Here is a 19,964-nt window from a genome sequence, read left to right as displayed (position 1 = left end):
TTTTTTTTTTAACAAAGTTAATTTCATTGAGTGATGAAATGAGTACAGTTCAGGCTAGATACTCATGAACGAAAGAGAAACAAAAATAAATAAATAAATAAAAGAATTTTAAAAAAAAAAACACGTGTTTAACACTGGGATGGGCCAGGATCTCTGATGAATCAGCAGGCCACCTCCAAAGGGGACGTAGGCACAAGTCATGCAAGTCGTGTTGAGAGAGAGATGGTGAAGTAAAAAAACATGAAAATATGAAATTCTAGAGAAGTCTTAAGTATTTGATGAAGAAAATGAGGAAACAACTGCCACTCACCTCTCAACTTTTAAGAGCCCAACACAGTCTCCAAATTGTCATAAAGGAACCGAGCGTCAGGTTGCCCATTGACTGACCTTGACAACTAGAATTTTATTTGAATTTGGAAAAAGGTCAATTGTCAAAAACCTTAATATACATATAGGATGCGGTTTCTATAAGGTTACAACCTTAAACAATCCAATTATTGTGCACCTCTAAATTTTATCTTTAACATGTAATTTTGGTAAAACTAACTCTTAGGATTATCTCAAAATCTAAAATTTTAAACTTCAAAAATGGTTAAAATCAAGTAGATCTATAAACATATGAAAAACTTGAAAATTTGACAGTCTAGATAATGTAATGCAAGATACACTATTTTTGAGACTCAAAATTTTTATTTTTTTTTCATATTTATACATCTCGATGTAGACATAGTCAATTAGAGGTTTTTTCAACATTAAAACCACCTTTTCAAATGCATATGTAATTCTATATTTTAATGTTGCAACCTTTTATATATATATATATATATATATGGGCAATGATTTCATGCAACAGTTGTTGTCTCTATATGTGTGTGCGGAAAAGTCTTTAAAACGTCTATAGGTGAATTGCTACAGTGTTTTGCCCCTGTTACGAACGTGCTATTTTCGTGATGTTTTCCCTAAAAACCGCTACGGACCTATGGGAGCCCGAGAGCTTTCCAACGGTCCAAAATACCCTTAATAAAAAATGACTCTATGTACAAAACAATGGTATATAAAGTATCAAAAATTATTGAATATAATGATAGATTAGTCCATAGTGTGAGCACCCTAATATATATATATATATATATATATATATATATATATATATATATATATATATATATATATATATGAAAAAATATATGGTCAGCAGCCTCATGTAGATAAGCCAAATGCGCCAACGGCCCAGATTGAATCTGAGCCAATCTGACAATCATGAATGTCCGGTAGTGTTTGAATTTTAATTTTTTTTTCTACAAATCCAAATCACTTAAAATTTTAGTTATTTGTTCTTAAAAAATTGGTAAATCTACAAAAAGTATTAAAAAATATATTTTACATAAAGACCAAAATACCCCTAAAACTTTGTGGGGGTATTTTGGGTAATTTTTTCATGTAAAATATTTTTTAAATATTTTTTGTAGATTCACCTATTTTTCAAAAATACACATGTAAAATTTCAAGTGATTTTGATTGGTAGAAAAAATATTAAAATTCAAACACTACTAAACACTATCGGACATCTGTGATCGTCAGTTGGCCCAAATTCAATATGGGTCGTTTGCACATTTTGCGAGCTATTTTGATCAATTTATATTTTGTGAATTATTTTTTTAATATTTTTATTCGGTGCGCCTCACTAAGATATACACACGCTCCAAATTTCAAATCATTTCGATCAGTAAAAAAACACGAAAAGTGAAACACTACCAAACAATTGTGACCGTGCGATAAAGTTTGGATGATAAAAAAGGTAGGTGAAATCACAGTTCATTTTCGCCTATAACCGTTTTGTAGTATCTTCCTATATATATATATATATATATATATATATGTGGGTTTGTTTAGAGTTAAAAACCCTACAAAATAGAAAGGTTAAAGCTAAAAGGGATTGTGATGGGTGTATATATAAAAAAGATGATTACTTTTTGCTTAAAAAATTATTTTAATACGTTACTTCACTATTAAGCAATGCAAATTTAAAATTTTTACAAAAATACAATGCCATTTTGAAGATAACAAAAGTACCTCATTGTTAATATTTACAAAATTACCTTTACTTGATGATAAAGATATCACAAAAAGTAACGTTTTAAAAAAAAATAGATCACAAAATTAATAAATTTATCCTTCACAACTCTCTCTATCTTTAACTTTTGTAATTTAAAGGGTTGTGAAGTTTAGATTATCCATATATATATATATATATATATATATATATATATATATATATATGAAAAAGGCTTCTCAACGCCTATAGGTGAAAATAAATAGTGATTTCGTTTATCCTCATCACCGTCTAAATTTCATCGCACGGTTACGAATGTCCGGTAATATTTTATTTTTCATTTTTTTCTACAAATCGGAATGATCTGAAATTTTGAGGGTATGTACATCCTACTGAGACGCATCTAATAAAAATATAAAAAAAATTATCTGTAAAAATTTTTGACCAAAATACCCCTAAAACTTTTGGAGATACTTTGGTCATTTTTCATGTATAATATTTTTTATATTTTTCAAAGATTCCCCTATTTTTTATGATTATACGCTCCAAATTTCAAGTAATTACATATATATATATATATATATATATATATATATATATATATATATATATATATATATATATATATATATATAAGAGTGGATTTTGTATGCCAACTCGCTTATCGCTACAGTAAACGCCAATAGCCCAGATTGAATCTAGGCCGATCTGAGGGTCACGACCTCATTTCGTGTTTGAATTTTAATGTTCTATAAATCTAAATTACTAAAAGCTTCGTGTGTTGTTCTCATTAAGTCGCACCTAATAAAAATATATAAAAAAAAAAATTCATGAAAAAACAATTAACCAAAATACCCCAAAACGTTTTGGAGGTATTTTGGTCAATTTATTTCATGTAAAATATTTTTTAATATTTTTCGTAGATGCGCCTATTTTTTCAGAACATACGTCTAAAATTTCAAGTAATTTGGATCGATAAAAAAAATTTAAATACGACCGGACATCCATGATCGTCAAATCGGCCCATATTCAATCTAGGCCGTGGGCGTTTACTGTAGCAGTATGCCCATGGGCGTGCATGATTTTTTCCCTAAATATATGGACGCAGTTGGCATACGAATGCATCTGTAGGTGTAGAGGTAAGGCGTACCTTCAAATTTTATCATGGTATATAATTTTGATGCAAAATGTTCTTTGGATTATCTCAAAATCTATTTTTATATCTAATTATAAAATTTTAAATTTCAATAATGGTTAAAATTAAGTAGATCTATAAACATATGAAAACCTTGAAAATGGACGGTGTAACTATTATGTTGTAAAATGCACTATTTCTGAGACTTTAAATCTTTTTATTTTTCATAGGCATACATCTTGATGTCGAGATGATCAATCAAAGGGTTTTTCAACATTATCTACATTTTTCGATGGATTTTTAACAGGCATCGTTCTACATTATAAGGTAACATCTTTATATAAACTTTTTCAAAGGGTTTTTCAACATTAAAACTACATTATAGGGTAGCATCCATAGGTCTACATTATAAGGTAGCATCTTTATATAAACTTTTTTCTATATATATATATATATATATATATATATATATATATATATATATATATATATATATATATAAAGGAAAAGTATTCCCAACGCCTATTGACAAAAATGAATAGTGATTTCACCTATCCTCATCACCGTCCAAATTTCATCGTGCGGTCACGATTTTTCTATAGTATTTTATTTTTATTTATTTTCTACAAATCGAAATGATCTGAAATTTGGAGGGTGCATCTAATAAAAATATAAAAACAATTATCCGTAAAAATAATATTGACCAAAATACCTCGTAACTTTTTGGGGGTATTTTGGTCATTCATGTAAAATATTTTTTTTATATTTTTCAAAGATTCCCCTGTTTTTGGTGAATACACGCTCTAAATTTTTGGTCGTTCCGATTTATAAAAAAAAAATGACAAATAAAACACTACTGGACAATCGTGACAGTGCGATGAACTTTGGACGGTGATGGGGTTAGGCATAATCACTGTTCATTTTCGACTATAGGTATTGCGTAGTGTTTTCCATATATATATATATATATATATATATATATATATATATGAGTAATGATCTAATGCAATGGTTGTATCATAGTATAATGCAACGATACTTCTAGAAAACCATGTTTGTGGTGTTTGTATGATCTCAAATTTTGCACACACACTCTCTTCATCTCAATAATTAATCCCAAAAAAAAAAAAAATCAATTTGAACCCTAGATATGGTGAAAATGAGTTTCCTCCAAAAATAAATCTAGAGCATTCATTTTGTGAATTTCAAAATCTTAGCCGTTGTAAACTCAAAATCATTTTTTCCTTTTTTAACACAATACATCTAATGATAATAAATCCATCCAAAAAATTTGGAAATGAAAAAAATCATTCTAAGGCTTAGATCTAAGCATCTCACCAGAATGAACAGCCTACGTTAATTGGGCTAAAAAAATATTTTCTAGATTATGTTTTCAATTTTTCTTTTTTTTGTGATTATTCATTAGAATGAGAAGAGTGTATATTTCAAAATTTGGATAAAAAAAATGGCCATAAGATGGTTTTTTAAAGTTGTTGCATCATATTACTATTCAACGGTTGTATGAAATCATTGCCCTATATATATATATATATATATATATATATATATGAGTAATGATTTCAGGGAAAGGTTTTATATTTCCCCTACAAGATAGAAGATCAATGTTTCCCCTACCATCCAGCCGTCTAATTTTGATCAAGAGAGCCACTCACCGTTTGATCTTAGATCCAATGTCTCAAAGTATTTTATTCTTAGTTGTTTTTTATACAAATTGTATGAATATGAAATTTAATACGTGTCATCTTCTCATTGGAACGCACCCATAAAAATTATTAAAATAATTTTTTTGATAAAATATAATGACCAAATATCCCTTGAAATTTTCAGGGGCATGTTGGTTATTTTATTTTATTGAAAACATTTTTTTTATATTTTTCGCTAGTGCGAGTTTAATAGAGGTTTGGATGTCCAAAATTTAGTGTCAAAATAGTTTACAAAAAAAAATTAAAATTAAAACAGTGTAGAGACGTGACATTGTGATTGAAGCAATCTTAACCCTCCATTCAGAATGGATGGTTGGATAAGAGGAAGTATATAAGTTTTATGCTGTAGCGGAAGCATAGAAAGCATGCCCATGATTTTATGCAACGGTTATATAGTAATATGATGCAACAACCTTAAAAAATATGGTCATTTGTTTGATTTAAATTTTGAAATATATATTCTTTTCATTCTAATGAACAATCACAAAAATGAAAATTTGAAAACACAACCTAGAAAGTATTTTTTTAACCCAATTAATATAAGCCGTTCATTTTGATGAGATGCTTATATCTAGGCTTTAGAATGATTTTTTTTCATTTCCAATTTTTTTGGATGACTTTATTATCATTAGATGAACAATATTAAAAAAGAAAAAAAAAAAGATTTTGAATTTATAAAGGCTAAGATCTTGAAATTCACTAAATGAATGGTCTATATTCATTTTTGGAGGGGACTCATTTTGACCATATATAGGGTTCAAATTGAAATTTTTTTTTTTTTTGAAATTGATTATTGAGATGAAGAGAGTGTGTGCAAAATTTTGGGTCATACAAATACCGCAAACATGGTTTTCTAAAAGTGTCATTGCATTATACTATGATACAATCATTGCATGAAATCACTTTCATATATATATATATATAAACACTACCCAACGCCTATAGACGAAAATGAATAGTAATTTCACCTATGCTCATTATCGTCCAAAGTTTATCATACGGTCACGATTGTTCGGTAGTGTTTCAATTTTCATATTATTTATATAAATTAGAATCATCTGAAATTTGGAATGTATCTTCATCAAAAATTGGAGAATCTAATAAATATAAAAAAAAATTCGTAAAATATAAATTAAAAATGAAAAATTGAAACACTACCGGACAATCGTGATACGATGAACTTTGGACGATGATGAGCATGGGCGAAATCACTGTTCATTTTCGCCTATAGGCGTTAGGAAGACTTTCGTACAAAGAAATGTAATCCTTAGGTGGATTACAAAGTTCGAGAAAATATATGTTACATATAATGTGAATTATATCATATATATATTATAAATATATTATATTGTATTATATTATATTATAATATATAATATAAATGTGATATATAATATAAATATTACATATAATATATTAATATAATATGAATATATAAATTTTATATATAATATATTATAATATAAAAGATAATATATTATGTAATATCATATTATAATATAATATCATATTAACTATAATAAAATATATGATATTTATATGTTTATATGTAATGTGAATAATATATATATATATATATATATATATATATATATATATATATATATATATATATATATATATATATATATATATATATATATATATATAAAATGCTAAAGTGAACCCATTAGCTCATAAGAAAAAATGAGCCCAACAGCCCTTACAATCACGGATGTCTGATAATGTTTGAATTTTAATTTTTTTTTCTACAAATCAAAATCACTTGAAATTTGGAGCGTGCGTACATCAAAAATAGGTGAATCTTTCAAAAATATCAAAAAAATATTTTACATTAAATAAATTGACCAAAATACCCTCAAAAAATTTCAGGGGTATTTTGATCCAATTTGTTTTTGTAGATTATTTTTTTACATATATTTTTATTAGGTGCGGCTTGATGAGAAAAACACATGCCTAAGTTTCAAATAATTTGAATTTGTAGAAAAAAAAATTAAAATTCAAACATTACCAGACATCTGCATTTATCAAATCGGCCTAGATTCAATCTCCACACCTCAAGAGGTGTTGTTTCATTTTACCAGGTTTTCACCCTTTCATGGGAAAATATTTTACTATGGTAAAATATTTGCATATACATTTGGAACAAACCAAACGTATGAAACACAATTTACATATGTAAATATTTATGCACAAACCAAACATATCCTTAGATACCTTATCCTACAGTGTAGTAACCTTTTATCCAAAGGTATTTTAAGTAAAAAAAATGTTTATACGAGGCATCAACTTATACTATGTGGATAAAGTGCACCTAAAAAACCCACCTAGAAAAAATTGTTCCTATGTTGGAAAACCCTCCAATCGATCATCTCGACTTTGAGATTCATAGACATGAAAATAGAGGATTTACAATTCTAAAAATAGTTATTCTAACACATTATCTAGACCATCCATTTTCAAGATTTTCTTACGTATATAGATCGTTTGGTCGTCACTGTTTATGAACTTTAAATTTCATGAGGGAAACAATTGATTTTTATATCATCACAAGGCTTTAACAATACCTAAACTGCATTTTTGCAGAGTTTGAGGTTCACCGTATTTCAATAGAATAAGGTTGATACATTATACAAACCTCACCCTTTAGGTAATTAGTTAAGGGTAAAATAGAAATTCCTAATAGAAACACAAGCATTTATTAACAATAGTAAATAATGACATCACCGACATTGTGTATAACATCATCCACATGATGCATTAATTATTTTCTAACTGCTAATAAAATGTCACTATTTTTTTATAAAATTATCCATTCTACCTCCCTAAATAACCAAAAATGCCACAGCTTCAAAAATTTTGTATTACAATTCAAGGATATCTAAAGGCCAATTTGGACTTCAAATAAAAAACCTTCACATTGAAAAAAATTGTAAGTTTTTTCATCCTTAATTAAGAAACATTGCCATTTTTTTTTATTATTCTGTTGGATTATTTGTATAAAGTTAACATACTAAAAGCAAAGTCGCATTCTACTATTTCAAAATTCTCTTGCCAATCTAAAAGGCTTTCCAGTGTCTCTCGCAACAATAAAAAATTTGCTTTCATACAAGAAACAAACCTGCAGCCCGAGGTTCTCCTTATTCATGAAGAGAAGGGGTTTCCATGGGTGTGGTATGAGAGAAAACGCTTGCCGTTTGTGGAGAGAGAGAGCCTTGGCTTTACAAAAACACCACCTAGGGCTGCCATGGATGAAGCTTGAGCTTCTTTGGTTTTTTGCAACCCGATGTTCACCTTATTCATGAAGAGAAGGGACTTCCCACGGGTGTGGTATGAGAGAAAAAACTTACCTTTTGTAGAAAGAAAAAGAGCCTTAGCTTTACAAAAAAAATACTTGCCTTTTGTAGAAAGAGAAATGGCCTTGGCTTTACAAAGATGCCGCCTAGGGCTGCCATGGATGAGGTTTGAGCTTTGGTTTTTTGTAACCTGAACTTCACTTTATTCATGAAGAGATGGGGTTCTCATGGGTGTAGTACGAGAGAAAAGGCTCGCCTTTAGTAAAAAGAGAAAGGCCATTAGCTTTATAAAGAAGTCGCCTAGGGCTGCCTTGGATGGGGCTCGAGCTTCTCTGGTTTTTTGCATCCCGAGCTTCCCCTTATTCATGAAGAGAAAGGGCCTCCCATAGGTGTGGTAGGAGAGAAAAAGCTTGCATTTTGTAAAGAGAAAAAGGGTCTTGGCTTTATAAAAAAGCCGCCTAGGGCTGCCATGGATGGGACTTGAGTTTCTCTGAGGTTTTTTAGAGAGAGAAAATGAAAATGCTCTGTTTATTTAGAGAGAGTAGATTTGGGGTTTTTGAAGTTTCACAGAGTTGTTGGGTCACGGGTTGAGGTTTACATGGGTGAGAGAGAGAGAGTAGATTTGGGGTTTCTGAAGTTTCACGAAGTTGTTGGGTCACGGGTTGAGGTTTGCACGAGGGTGAAAGAGCTACACTTTCATCAAAAAAAATTCAAGTCTGATTGGAATTTTTTTTACGGTAACTTTTGCCTTGACATTGTAGTATTTTTTATTTCAATCTAAAAATCTAACAAAATCTTGAGGTTGTCCAAACAGTTCAAATCTGTTTCATAATATTTTTTAGTACATCCAAACTGATACTAAGTGTCCAAAAGGGTTGAGGATTAAGAGTATACACCACAAGTGGTGTAGCATAACAAAACCCTACTTCAAAATATACTTCAGATACTCTTTTCTCATCCACAGTATGGCAAGGATTGTTGATACTTCAAATATACTTTAGATACTCTTGTGATCCAGAACCGGACATAGATTAGATACTCTTGTGATCCAGAACAAGACAGCCTTTGTCATCCAGCTGATATTAACATTGCAACCCTATGCAACAAGAAGAGTCGAAAACAAATGCAAAGTGTCGGCCTGACATTGGAGAAAAGCGACACCGCTCTCTCTTGAATCAGAAAGTGATGTTTGATATTTCTTTTTTTGAATGTCAGTGATGTTTGACCAATTGTCAAAAAGGTTTTCTTCCAACATGATAAATGCATCTCAAGTTCTGAACCGTCAAACCCATGTGCAAGTCTGCATCTTTTGGATCACCACCTGTTCACTGTGTAGGCCAATATGGGCCAGACCGTGAAGATCAATCAAATTCTTCCAAGCATTCAGCATTTGAAAGAAAGTTGTTTGAACGCTCATACAGCTCCCAGCCAGCAAGCAGTTAGCCTTCCTCTACAAGGAATGGAAGTGTGGATGAATCGACATTAAATAGAGGAATTCGGTTTTTCAGCAATAACATGAGCCTTTCACAAAAACAAACCTAAGGACCCCCACCCCCCCCGTCACCCCCCCTCTCTTGTCACTTCATTCAGCACCTTGTGATCTTTTAGAAGTACGAGCCCTATAGTTCAGTTTTTTTTTTGTAGATTCCGAAAATTCCATAAGCCCTTGTGGATCAGGACAAAAATGAATCAGGGAATCCTGGACATACTCATCTAGGAGCTTCTGCTCTCCTCTGGGGAGGGGTTACATAATCTCTTTTATTCTTTTAAGAAGAATGAAATAGATATTCAATGGCATATCCCTTGCGTCAATAAACAATCAAACCCTCCATCCCATTTGCTTTGTCGTTTCTTCATCCCCAGTTGATAGGGCTTCTTCCAAAACAGGTTATCAAGGATAGCGATGGTGCTTTTATTGCCACTTTCGCCACCCCCTTTGGCATTGCATCAAACAATTATGTGAATTTTTATGCTGACGAAGTAGGAATTGACCTGGCCATTGAACTCCAATGCTTTCCTCTCCAAATTGAAAGTGATTTGTCATTGTTTGTAAATGTTATTCAAGGGCACTGCAGGCCTCCATGGGCACTTCACACGGGAGCAGCCAACTGCCGTCACAAACTCTCGGACCGTAGGTGGAGCATTTCCCACATCTACCGCAAGGCCAACATGATAACAGATACACTTGCCAAGAAAGGGATAAGTCTCTCTGCTGCTACAGTTTGGCATGCTAAACCGTCGGATTTTTTTTGGTCTTCAACTCATGATTTGGCTCAATTGCCCAATGATAGGACTGTGACACTATGATCTGTATCTTCTCTATTTATAGTTAATGAAAACACTGCCCAAGAGTGTCATATTGATTAGTACAAGTGTACACAAAGCTCTACACTTTGATTCTATTGGTCACACCACTACTCCCTAATGGTTCCATGACAGATACATGAACCCACTAAGTAGCCCTGAATATCAGCCCTTGTAAGTTTATTTAGATTGGCCCTCCAGTGTCAGCTCTTCCACGATGCCAATGTCCAACAGCACATCACCAAGTCCCCAAGGCTCTTCCAAACACAACACCCAAGAACAAATCTTGGCTGCCTAAATAGTGGAAGCACCATAAACCCATAGGTCTGGTCAGCAAATGTAGGAGAGAACCATCAGTCTTTTACCATATGAACCTTGAGCAACCTCAAACTAATATAACTGATAAACGGGAATGAATGAGTGAGCCAGAATGGACGAGCAGAGTGAGTGAGTTGCACCATTGAAGACCAAGGCCCATCAACCTCAATACTTGAGGTATGGTTGGACCCTCTCCTGTTGGCAATTTTATGCATCGAACTCAAGTACTGCAGCTCCCCTCCTCCAGCCAAGTGATCCAAGACTTTCATCACCTGTTGATGTCTAAGCTGCCTTGACGTATATCTTAATAACTCCTCAAATCTTGCTCTTCCCCACCTGCGTTGACTAAAGAACTCTTCCCAAAACCCCGAAACGAATAAAATTTGATTTTACATTCCCAAATATGCAGAAAGTTTCTTTGTTCCACTCTTTCAATCTCCTTTCGACACAAGAAAGGTTTATTCTCATTCTATAATGCACAGCTCCCCCCATTCTTCAACCATTACTTGCACCTAGATCGCCATATATTTAGTGGGGTATTAGGCTTTGTTTAGCAGAAGCATTCATCACTGACAATTCATTTTGCATAGGGGGTGGCAACGGGATGGGTCCGGCGGACCCAGACCGGACCCAACCCGAAAATAGACTAGTGGGACCTGGATCTGGTCCCAGACCTAGTCTAAGACCTGAAATCAATCGGGTCCAGAGTCCCCAGACCCCAAATTGTTTATAAGGGACTCAGATCGAACCCAAATATATATATATATATATATATATATATATATATATATATAGGAAAAAAGATAGAAAGAGAGAGAGATCGAAACCCTAAAACAATAGTAGTGGGGATAAAAGAATAGTAGTGGGGATTAAGCATGGATTTCATAAATATGTTCACCCTTATTTAAATGTTATGACTATAAATATATATATTTAAAATAAGTTAATAAAATTCGGGTCCAGTTCGCATGGACCCGGGCCCAGACTGGGGTCTCGTCCGCATGGGGTCCAATATTTGGACCTGGACCCAACCCGTCGGTGGGTCCAATTCTTGTACCCATACCCAGACCCAACTCGGGTCTACACGTCGGGTCTCAGGTCTTCGGGTCCTGATTGCCAGCCCTAATTTTACATCAATTCATAACTACCAAAATATCATCTACAACGACTAAAACACCCAAAAATAGGAAAGAAAAGAACCAACCTACTAAATTTAAACAAAACAGAGAGAGAGAGAGAGAGAGAGAGAGAGAGAAAGGGAACCAAAACAGAGCTTTGAACCCCCATAGATAGAGGGAACCAAGATCAATGTGAACTGTACATCGAATTACTTTACATGAGGGTTAGATCATGCTCAAGTGAAGTCCTAGGATCAGATTCTACATTCCAATAATCAAAGAATCATTCATACTAAATAAAAGAAAAGAGAACAAAGAAACATCGGAGGAAACAATGATTGATTATTAGTTAAGAAACTTGAAACAATGGACGATAAGAAAGAAAAGTAAACAGGCTCTACCATGAAAGCATCGATGAAGCCAGAGATGTGAGTTTCCTTCGCTTTCTAGCAGCTCTATTACAAGGCCTGCGGTTCTTTCTCCACAGATGATCCAGTTCACTCTGAAAGTATAGAATGCCTGGTTTGTTCATGTTAGTGACTGTCTTCAACCTTCTCTGCAAGCTAGACCTGGCTTTTCTCGGACGTCTTCTTCCGATGATTTCGGAATATTTTGATGGGGACGTTGCATCGTTCAAGTTGTGATCGCTGGCCCAATCAATGGTTGCCCTGCTAAAAATTGAGATTGGGTTATCAGGATTCAGGACAATCAACTGGTGAGGGCACGGGCACCACTCCGGTCTAACCCAGTCAGACCGGCCAGTTAACTAACCAGAAGGATAAGAAAATACAAAAAATTTAAAAAAAAAATTGGTTAAAATAGGAAAACCAATTAGAATCGTCAAGTTCACACCGGTTCGACCAGTCTAAATGGCCAGTTCTCACCAGCTTTTAAGCATTTTTTAGCAGTTTCTTGTTCGGTTTGGACCTGTCAAACCGACCAGTACAGGCATCAACTGGATATCACCAGATTGGATGCCGATTCAGAGCTCTCCCTGGTTTAGGACCCCCTAACCAACCGGTTGGGGAAGTGGTTCACAAATTCCCAGTCGGAACCGGCCAGTCTGGTCTTAATTTGATTGCTTCAAAATTTTAAAAATTTCATATGGCATTGGTTTTTGTTTTTTTTTTTTTTGGTGTTGGGGAGGAGGGGGGGTGTTGGGGCAAGAGAGAGAGAGACCTTCTCTCATGGTCCTTTGATGGGGTTGGACATGCAAACTCCTCTATTGGCAGTGGTCTGCATGCAGGGCAAAAGAATTCCTCCGGAGCTGGTTCTTGAAGATTAATACAATCAAAGTGATACCATTCGTTGCAACGGTCACAGGCAATCATCGCTCGCTGATCATAGGGCTTCCGGCAAATGCAATAAAGTACACTCCGAGCTCTTAGTAACTGCATAAGCGATGGAAGCACGGTTAATAAAAAATACATGACAATAGGAAAAAGTAAATCAGAGGGATTTGGACCAGCAGCCAAAACTGAGATCGCAATCTGGAGCAAATTACAGCAGGCATTGATTCCTAGAAAATGTAATATTTTCCTTCAAAAGGATGGAACCATGCAAACTCATAAAGCTAATCCAAATCATATATTCAAATAAATTAAATTGGAATGGCCATTATAATTATTAAAAAAAATATTCATAAAGCCCATCCTAGAACCCTGTCAAACCCAGTCTAATTCATGAAAATATTCATGATTTTGCCCAGAAAACCATGAATTTTCACTCCAACCAAGCACTAGAAAATATGTGACGAGATTTACCTCCAACTCCTTCTCAAAGTGGATGGGCAAATTTTCACCCTCTGTAATAAGCTGAAATACTTTATCCAGCTCAAGTAATCCATAATCAGAAGCAACCTGCAAGAACGGAGTCTTAGAAACAAGTTTCTTCATACTCTCCTCCAAGTATATTGAAAAGGAAAAGTTTGTTTTAGAACTTTTTCTACCAAATTACACATTACAAAAAAAAAATACAGAGTAAAAGGCCATGAATCCCACTGGCAAGATCTTATCATCCATTGCCTTACCTGCTTGGCACGATTAGCCCACTGTGAACACATGCCTTCCAATTCCTTCAATTTTTGTAAGTAGTGATCCTCCAAAGATATATCTAATGATGATCCCTGTTAAATGACACTCTTTGTGTAAGCAACTCAAAACCTAGATAGAAAGATAAATCTGAAAGTAATTTCACACATCAAATGTCATTAAAAGACAGTCCAAAAAAGCAATAACCAGTAGCAGTCATGCTTCAAGAAGTAAAAGCCATCACAATAGAGCTTGTTTACTAAAATGAGGAACTTGTTTTAAGTTTACATATATAGTTTATCAAGTAAAGTTTAAAAATAAATTCCATCTGCTAGAGAAATAAATTGGTTTATATCCTTACCCAAGATCACACTGAACACAGTACTATTTCTAAAATGCATGAGAGAGAGAGAGAGACTTAGCACATGCAACAATCAGAAAGAAAGTTCATCAACATGCAACAATCAGAAAGAAACTTCAACACAAACGGAAATTAAATAGAAATTTACCTCCTTTAAGAGATTCCGAATCTGCTGGACAAGGGGCTTCTTTGTACCCTCTAAAAGTCTCTTGGTTTTCATTTTCCATGAATGCCTACTCAACACCAGCTTGAGTTTGCAGCGGATGTGATTATCATGGATTCCCACTACTTCAACTGCCTGAGCAGGTCGACACATCTTCAGATACATTATTCCAGGCGTCTCAAGAGAGAACTTATTCTATAATCAACCCTCAAAACTTTTTGTGGAAGTCTATAATAAATCATGAAACAGCAACATTGACCACAATACAATCATGTTTTCTCAGATATTTAGCCGAGAATAGAAGGTATACATGACTGAATGGAGTAAATTACCCTCCAACAGGAATCCACGATTTGTTCCAGATAAGGAACATTGGAGTTTAGTCATGATGGGGACTACTGGACATAGTTTAACCAGTGATTCAAAAAGCGGGCCGCCTAACGCCTAGGCGGTCCAGAAGGACTGGGCGAGGCGGCCAATCTGGGAGGTAGTCCCGGGGCGGCCGCCTAAGCGGGTGACCAGGGCCTGCGCCCCGCCCAAAGGCGGAAATTATTTTTTTTCAAAGTTGACAAAAATTGATTAAAACATCACTCATTGATATTAGATTTAATTTTTTATGTTTTATAAATCTATTGGGGGTTTTTTAGAAGATTTTGAGTCTTTAGAAGTATCTTTGACTGGGCATCCTTTTTAGATTCGACTGGGCCACCCAGGTTCTGGGCGCCCGCCTAGGCGCTGGGCTGCCTGGACCCCCCAAGCCACCTAGGACCTGCCTAGCGTTTTTTGAAACACTGAATTTAACTAATCCCAACCATACTTCATGAGTTACAGATGTTGGAGGCTACTTTGAAGTACCATATTCCATTGGATGGGGACTACTGGACATTAGGTTCAACTGATCCCAACTTTACTTCACTGTTACAGATGTTGGAGGCTACTTTGAAGTACCATATTCCATTGAATTATGGCATACTTCTCCAATATGGAAAGCCCATGCATGAGTCGAAGAAGTTACAATCAATGACCTAAATTCTCCAGTTCAATGGTAGTAGTGAAGATTTAGTAATCAAGAAACAAATATCTTGTAGCATACAAGACCAGGTTTTTTGACATAGAAACATGCAATCCAAGATCAATGTGAACTGGATGCCAGGGAAATAAAGGGGTAAATAACCGGACAGTAGCTGAAAATGTAAATTTTTAAAATGCCTGTTCAACCACTCACAGTGTTTAAAATACAGAAGAGGGCATAAAGGCAAATTGATCGAAAGGTAGGTAAAGTCAACAACTTTCAAAAAGATTGACAGGTCGGATATTCATTTTTAAAATAAAAATAAAAAGGATAGCTCTAGGCATTATCCTGATGTTTGAAGTTTCTGGACCACACATGACCTAAGCGGGTGTTCCAGGTCCTGTCTTTATATTCCTTCCTAAATGGTTGCGGTCCTTGTAGTTACCCTAAAAAATAGCATTCAAGAGCTAGAAGATATACTTTCATAGCGATCAGAAGACTTCTTGTGATGGAGCTGATATCCTCACTGTGGTATGAAAGTGCATGAGTTACTGTCTCATTTAAGCGTGATTGGCATTCCAGTGCTAGCTCAACAATTTGCTCTACCATGCCCTGCTCTTTAATCCTGTCAAAAAAGATATTTAGCTCATTAATCAAGAAAACAGTTGTATCTCCAAGGACAACAATAAAAACTTTTACCAGCAGATGAGAAATTTTGCAACAAAAGATTTTGAAATGGTTAGAACAATATACACAAACTTTAACAAACAGAATCTTCGAATAGAATGCCAAAATACAAAAACACTCGGCATTTTTTATACAAGGGCTAGAAGCAAACCATATACGGAAAAGAGATCTGCTTCAGATGCCCGTTTCCAAATGTGCCTGGATTAAAAAGGGCAGCCTGAGTGGATGGCCCAAAAAAGGTTCTCCTGGTGAAGCTAATCAAATAGGTTCAAACCCTATTCGTTGACTCAGAATACAACTTTGGCCTCACTCCCACCCACCCCTCCACAACCCCACCGCAACACCCTCCTCCCTCCCCTCCCACCCACCCAAAAAACAGAAAAAGCAAGAATACAACTTTGGACTCACCCTGTAGATATTATATGATTAATTTCTTAGTTTCAACATGTCTATAAAATATCAACCTCATAAAGTAACCAAAATATTTATAGAACTCCCAAAATTCCTTCTAAATTGGTCCTTTTATCCACCTTAGGAACTCTCGTATGGGATTCAATATTATAAACTCAATTCTACACAAAGAAAAAAGGAACTTCCAATATCTGAACTTATTATACATTCCTGCTCATCATAGATTCCAAACAGTGTTTCAAAGAACGCTTGGCAGACGGGGGGTTCCAGGCCGCCCAGTGCCTAGGCAGACGCCCAGAACCTAGGCGGCTCAATAGAACGGAAAATGTCCATAGTCTAACAGTATAACTGTATAATATGTAAGACAAGAGTTAGGGACTTAGGGCACATCAAATGTCTCTAAAATCGGCTCTAATGGGGTTTATGTTTCAAATAAACTTAAAACACACAATTTTCCCCTTTTTTTTAACAAAAAATAGACCTAAAAATGCCCCTCAATGAGTGCATTTCTGCCCCTGGGCGGGGTGCAGGTCCTGCTGCCCAGGGCTGGGTGCTAGGCACCCGCCTAGGTGGGTTCTCTAGAGCCCAGGCGACCCGCCTATCTGGGCCGCCTAGGCTTGGGCGAGGCGTCTTGGCTCTCTGGACCGCCTAGGCTCTGGGCAGTCTGCCCTTTTTAACATGGATTCCAAATATACCCACAGAAAACATGGTAAATGCCTATTCTACCTTTATCAGAATTTAATAAATGGCAAGTCGAATCAAGACTCACCCATGGCAACTCACTTCAGATCACTACCAAGCCAACTACGTCTCAATAAGACTCAGCCAAGTTTCACCAATAATACTTGGCTCAGAACTATCACGAGTCCTGAACCATTCAGTCTAGTCAAACTTTGCCTCTTACCACACATATATGCATACACTACTGATAAACTAAAACAAGGAAAGTCTAAACTTATGAATAAATGCAAATTCAGTAAATTGCAAACATAACGATGTACCAACTGGTTTCTTTTACTATAACACATCCCAGTTATTTTTATATTGTTTTTACCTCAGCATTACTTCTAGATATCAATGAACTACTAAAACCCCAAAATTGAATCCCAACATAGAGACAATCAACAAGCCCACCACCATAAAGCATACGTTCTTATGGCAGGAGAAATGTGGCATTTGAACCCCAAAGCTGATGGTTAGGCTAAAGAGCTCCATACCATCAATTGCAACAAATTCACCGTCATAATAACTACAAGAATGCCAAACTTCAAGAAAAAAAAAAATATCACAATAAAAGAATAAATCTTACTAAGACTCTCAATATGAAATAACAGAACAATTGAGGCTGCAAGTTGGTACAGCTTGATAGAAAGCAGTCCTTACCCTGGATAAAAAGTCTTTGCTTCATGTAGAAGTTGAACGAATCCATCAAGCAATCGGCACTCTTCTTTGTAATTCTGAACAAAAAGGACAAACTTTTGCAAATATCTATAATATGCACAACTTGAAAGATATAATCATTAATCACAGAAGATACCTTTGTTTGCTTTCTGTTTTTAAAAGCCCCATTTTCCATATGCATGAAAAGCTTGCACTTATACAGTTCCAAGTCTAAAGATGCCTCTTCAGTCCCCATACAAGAGCCCCTGGACCAATTTATCATACACGTCAGCAATTGCAGATGTGCAAATTCCAAAAATGGTGACATCAGCTTACTTATGGTTATACACAAAATAAATTGAAACCAGACCATCACTCTTGTGCCAAAATATTTTTTTTAAAAGACTGATCTTGTGCCAAAATATTGTGATTAGGTTTATATTCTATGACCAGACCTTAACCAGCAGTATCTCAAATAAGTAAGAGACATGTTTAGCACACAATTGGTATGGTAGCCCAATACCAAGTTGGCATAGACGGCCAAAAACCCGGAATCTATACAACAGTTCAGCACATCTTGTGAAAGCATTATTAAAAATACAAGTTTGAGTTGTTTTCAGCAAAACAAAAAAAAGTAAGAAATGGACGCATCTGAAAAGAAAGGGTGTATCAAAAATAATAGGAATTTGGGAGTACATCAATCTTCCACAAAAACAAAGCTTTTTTTTTTTTTTTTTTGAAAATTCACAAAAACAAAGCTTATTCATTCAAACTCTTCAAAAGGAGCTCATTTCGTCATATTTTCATGTTCCCAGCTTCTTCAAATAGGGAGTACGGCCCAAATCTCCCTCAGTGGAGCACATCCATGACACGATTAGCATCCCCAGCACATAGAGGTAAACGATAGACACTTGGATATTCTTCATGCCTCCACGATATGAGCAATCTAAAGGTTATTTCGTCTCTTTATAGGGCCATCTAACAACATCAAATGAACAACTTTCCATACCAAATGATCCTAAGCATAAGAAATGAAAAGTCTAATAAGGTTTTGCAAGGCCTTGCTTCTGCCCTATGGCATCAAAGATGCCCACAGAGACTGCAGAGGTTTTGATTACCCTGCCTCTTAGGCATTCTCAAGAAAATCACCAGCTCTTGATAGCCCAAGCTCCCCTACGAGTTACATCAAAGTCAGTATGCGACAGCAACCAAAGCTTTCACCAAACTAGCCCTAGGAATAGATATACACGAGACAAACTTCCATTCCTAACATATGGCTGTGGGTATGGTGATATTTGTTTGTTTCTTTCTTCCAAAATGACATAAAGAGTTGGCCAGTGGACGCATCTTCCCGACATAAAACTGCACTCAGGCCATTAGCCTAAAGCTATGGACAAAGGCACGACAAAAGAGACTAGGAAGTAATTTCTAAATCGTAAGAGAAAAGGGCAATTTAAGAGAACCGTACTCTGCAGCAAGCACCCAAGATGCCATTTTTTTAAGTTGTAGCTCATATAATACAAATACAAATCAACACTTCAAAAAACAAAAAAGGACAATGTAAGAGACAAGGTAAATTGTTCCTTCTTCCTTTGAAACACCACAAAAACATAATACGGCTCTATAAACATCACATTTGAAGGTTGACTATATTGATCATCTCATTAAGAGTAGCCAAACAATAAACCAAGAGAACCTGCAGGAAGATCGGATACCAAGACTAAGCAACGTTGGCAAGAACTCCCCACCACTCCTTAGACAGCACAAAGGAAAGATCCACGAGAAAAACAGCCCACATCGGCTCACCTCCACATTTTTCTCTTCTTTTTGAGGAAACCAAACAAAAGCGAGAACCTTTTTGATGCAATGTGTTGGACACAGCATGTTTGTATCAACAGTACAGTGTTTTTTCCAAGCGGCACCTAGGCGATCATGGGCATCCTGGCCGCCCAGCGCCTAGGTGGCCGCCCAG

General features: G+C 35.1%; 1 protein-coding gene across 8 annotated transcripts in view; it reads right to left on the bottom strand.

The window, feature by feature from the left end:
• Positions 1-12,100: 12,100 nt before the first annotated feature.
• LOC18423039 (transcription factor jumonji (jmjC) domain-containing protein) overlaps positions 12,101-19,964 on the bottom strand; it is a 31,200-nt gene continuing 23,336 nt past the window's right edge. For 4 of the 8 annotated variants that reach the window (XM_088871438.1, XM_088871442.1, XM_088871440.1 and 1 more), the window contains exons 26-33: positions 18,150-18,258; positions 17,996-18,069; positions 15,995-16,139; positions 14,488-14,637; positions 13,978-14,073; positions 13,712-13,807; positions 13,128-13,339; positions 12,101-12,619 (exon numbers count right to left, since the gene is read on the bottom strand). In XM_088871438.1, coding sequence (XP_088727564.1) covers positions 12,346-12,619; positions 13,128-13,339; positions 13,712-13,807; positions 13,978-14,073; positions 14,488-14,637; positions 15,995-16,139; positions 17,996-18,069; positions 18,150-18,258 — 1,156 coding nt within the window. In that variant the 3' untranslated portion in view covers positions 12,101-12,345. The remainder of the gene's footprint in view (positions 12,620-13,127; positions 13,340-13,711; positions 13,808-13,977; positions 14,074-14,487; positions 14,638-15,994; positions 16,140-17,995; positions 18,070-18,149; positions 18,259-19,964) is intronic. The other 4 variants (XM_088871439.1, XM_088871443.1, XM_088871441.1 and 1 more) reach the window with 1 other exon arrangement.

The sequence above is a fragment of the Amborella trichopoda genome, chromosome 7, assembly GCF_054954075.1.
Source record: "Amborella trichopoda isolate Santa Cruz 75 chromosome 7, AtrichopodaSantaCruz75HAP2 v2.0, whole genome shotgun sequence".
Classification (NCBI taxonomy): Eukaryota; Viridiplantae; Streptophyta; class Magnoliopsida; order Amborellales; family Amborellaceae; genus Amborella; species Amborella trichopoda.
Note: the sequence above shows the minus strand (reverse complement) of the source record. Positions and strands in the feature narration are given on the sequence as shown.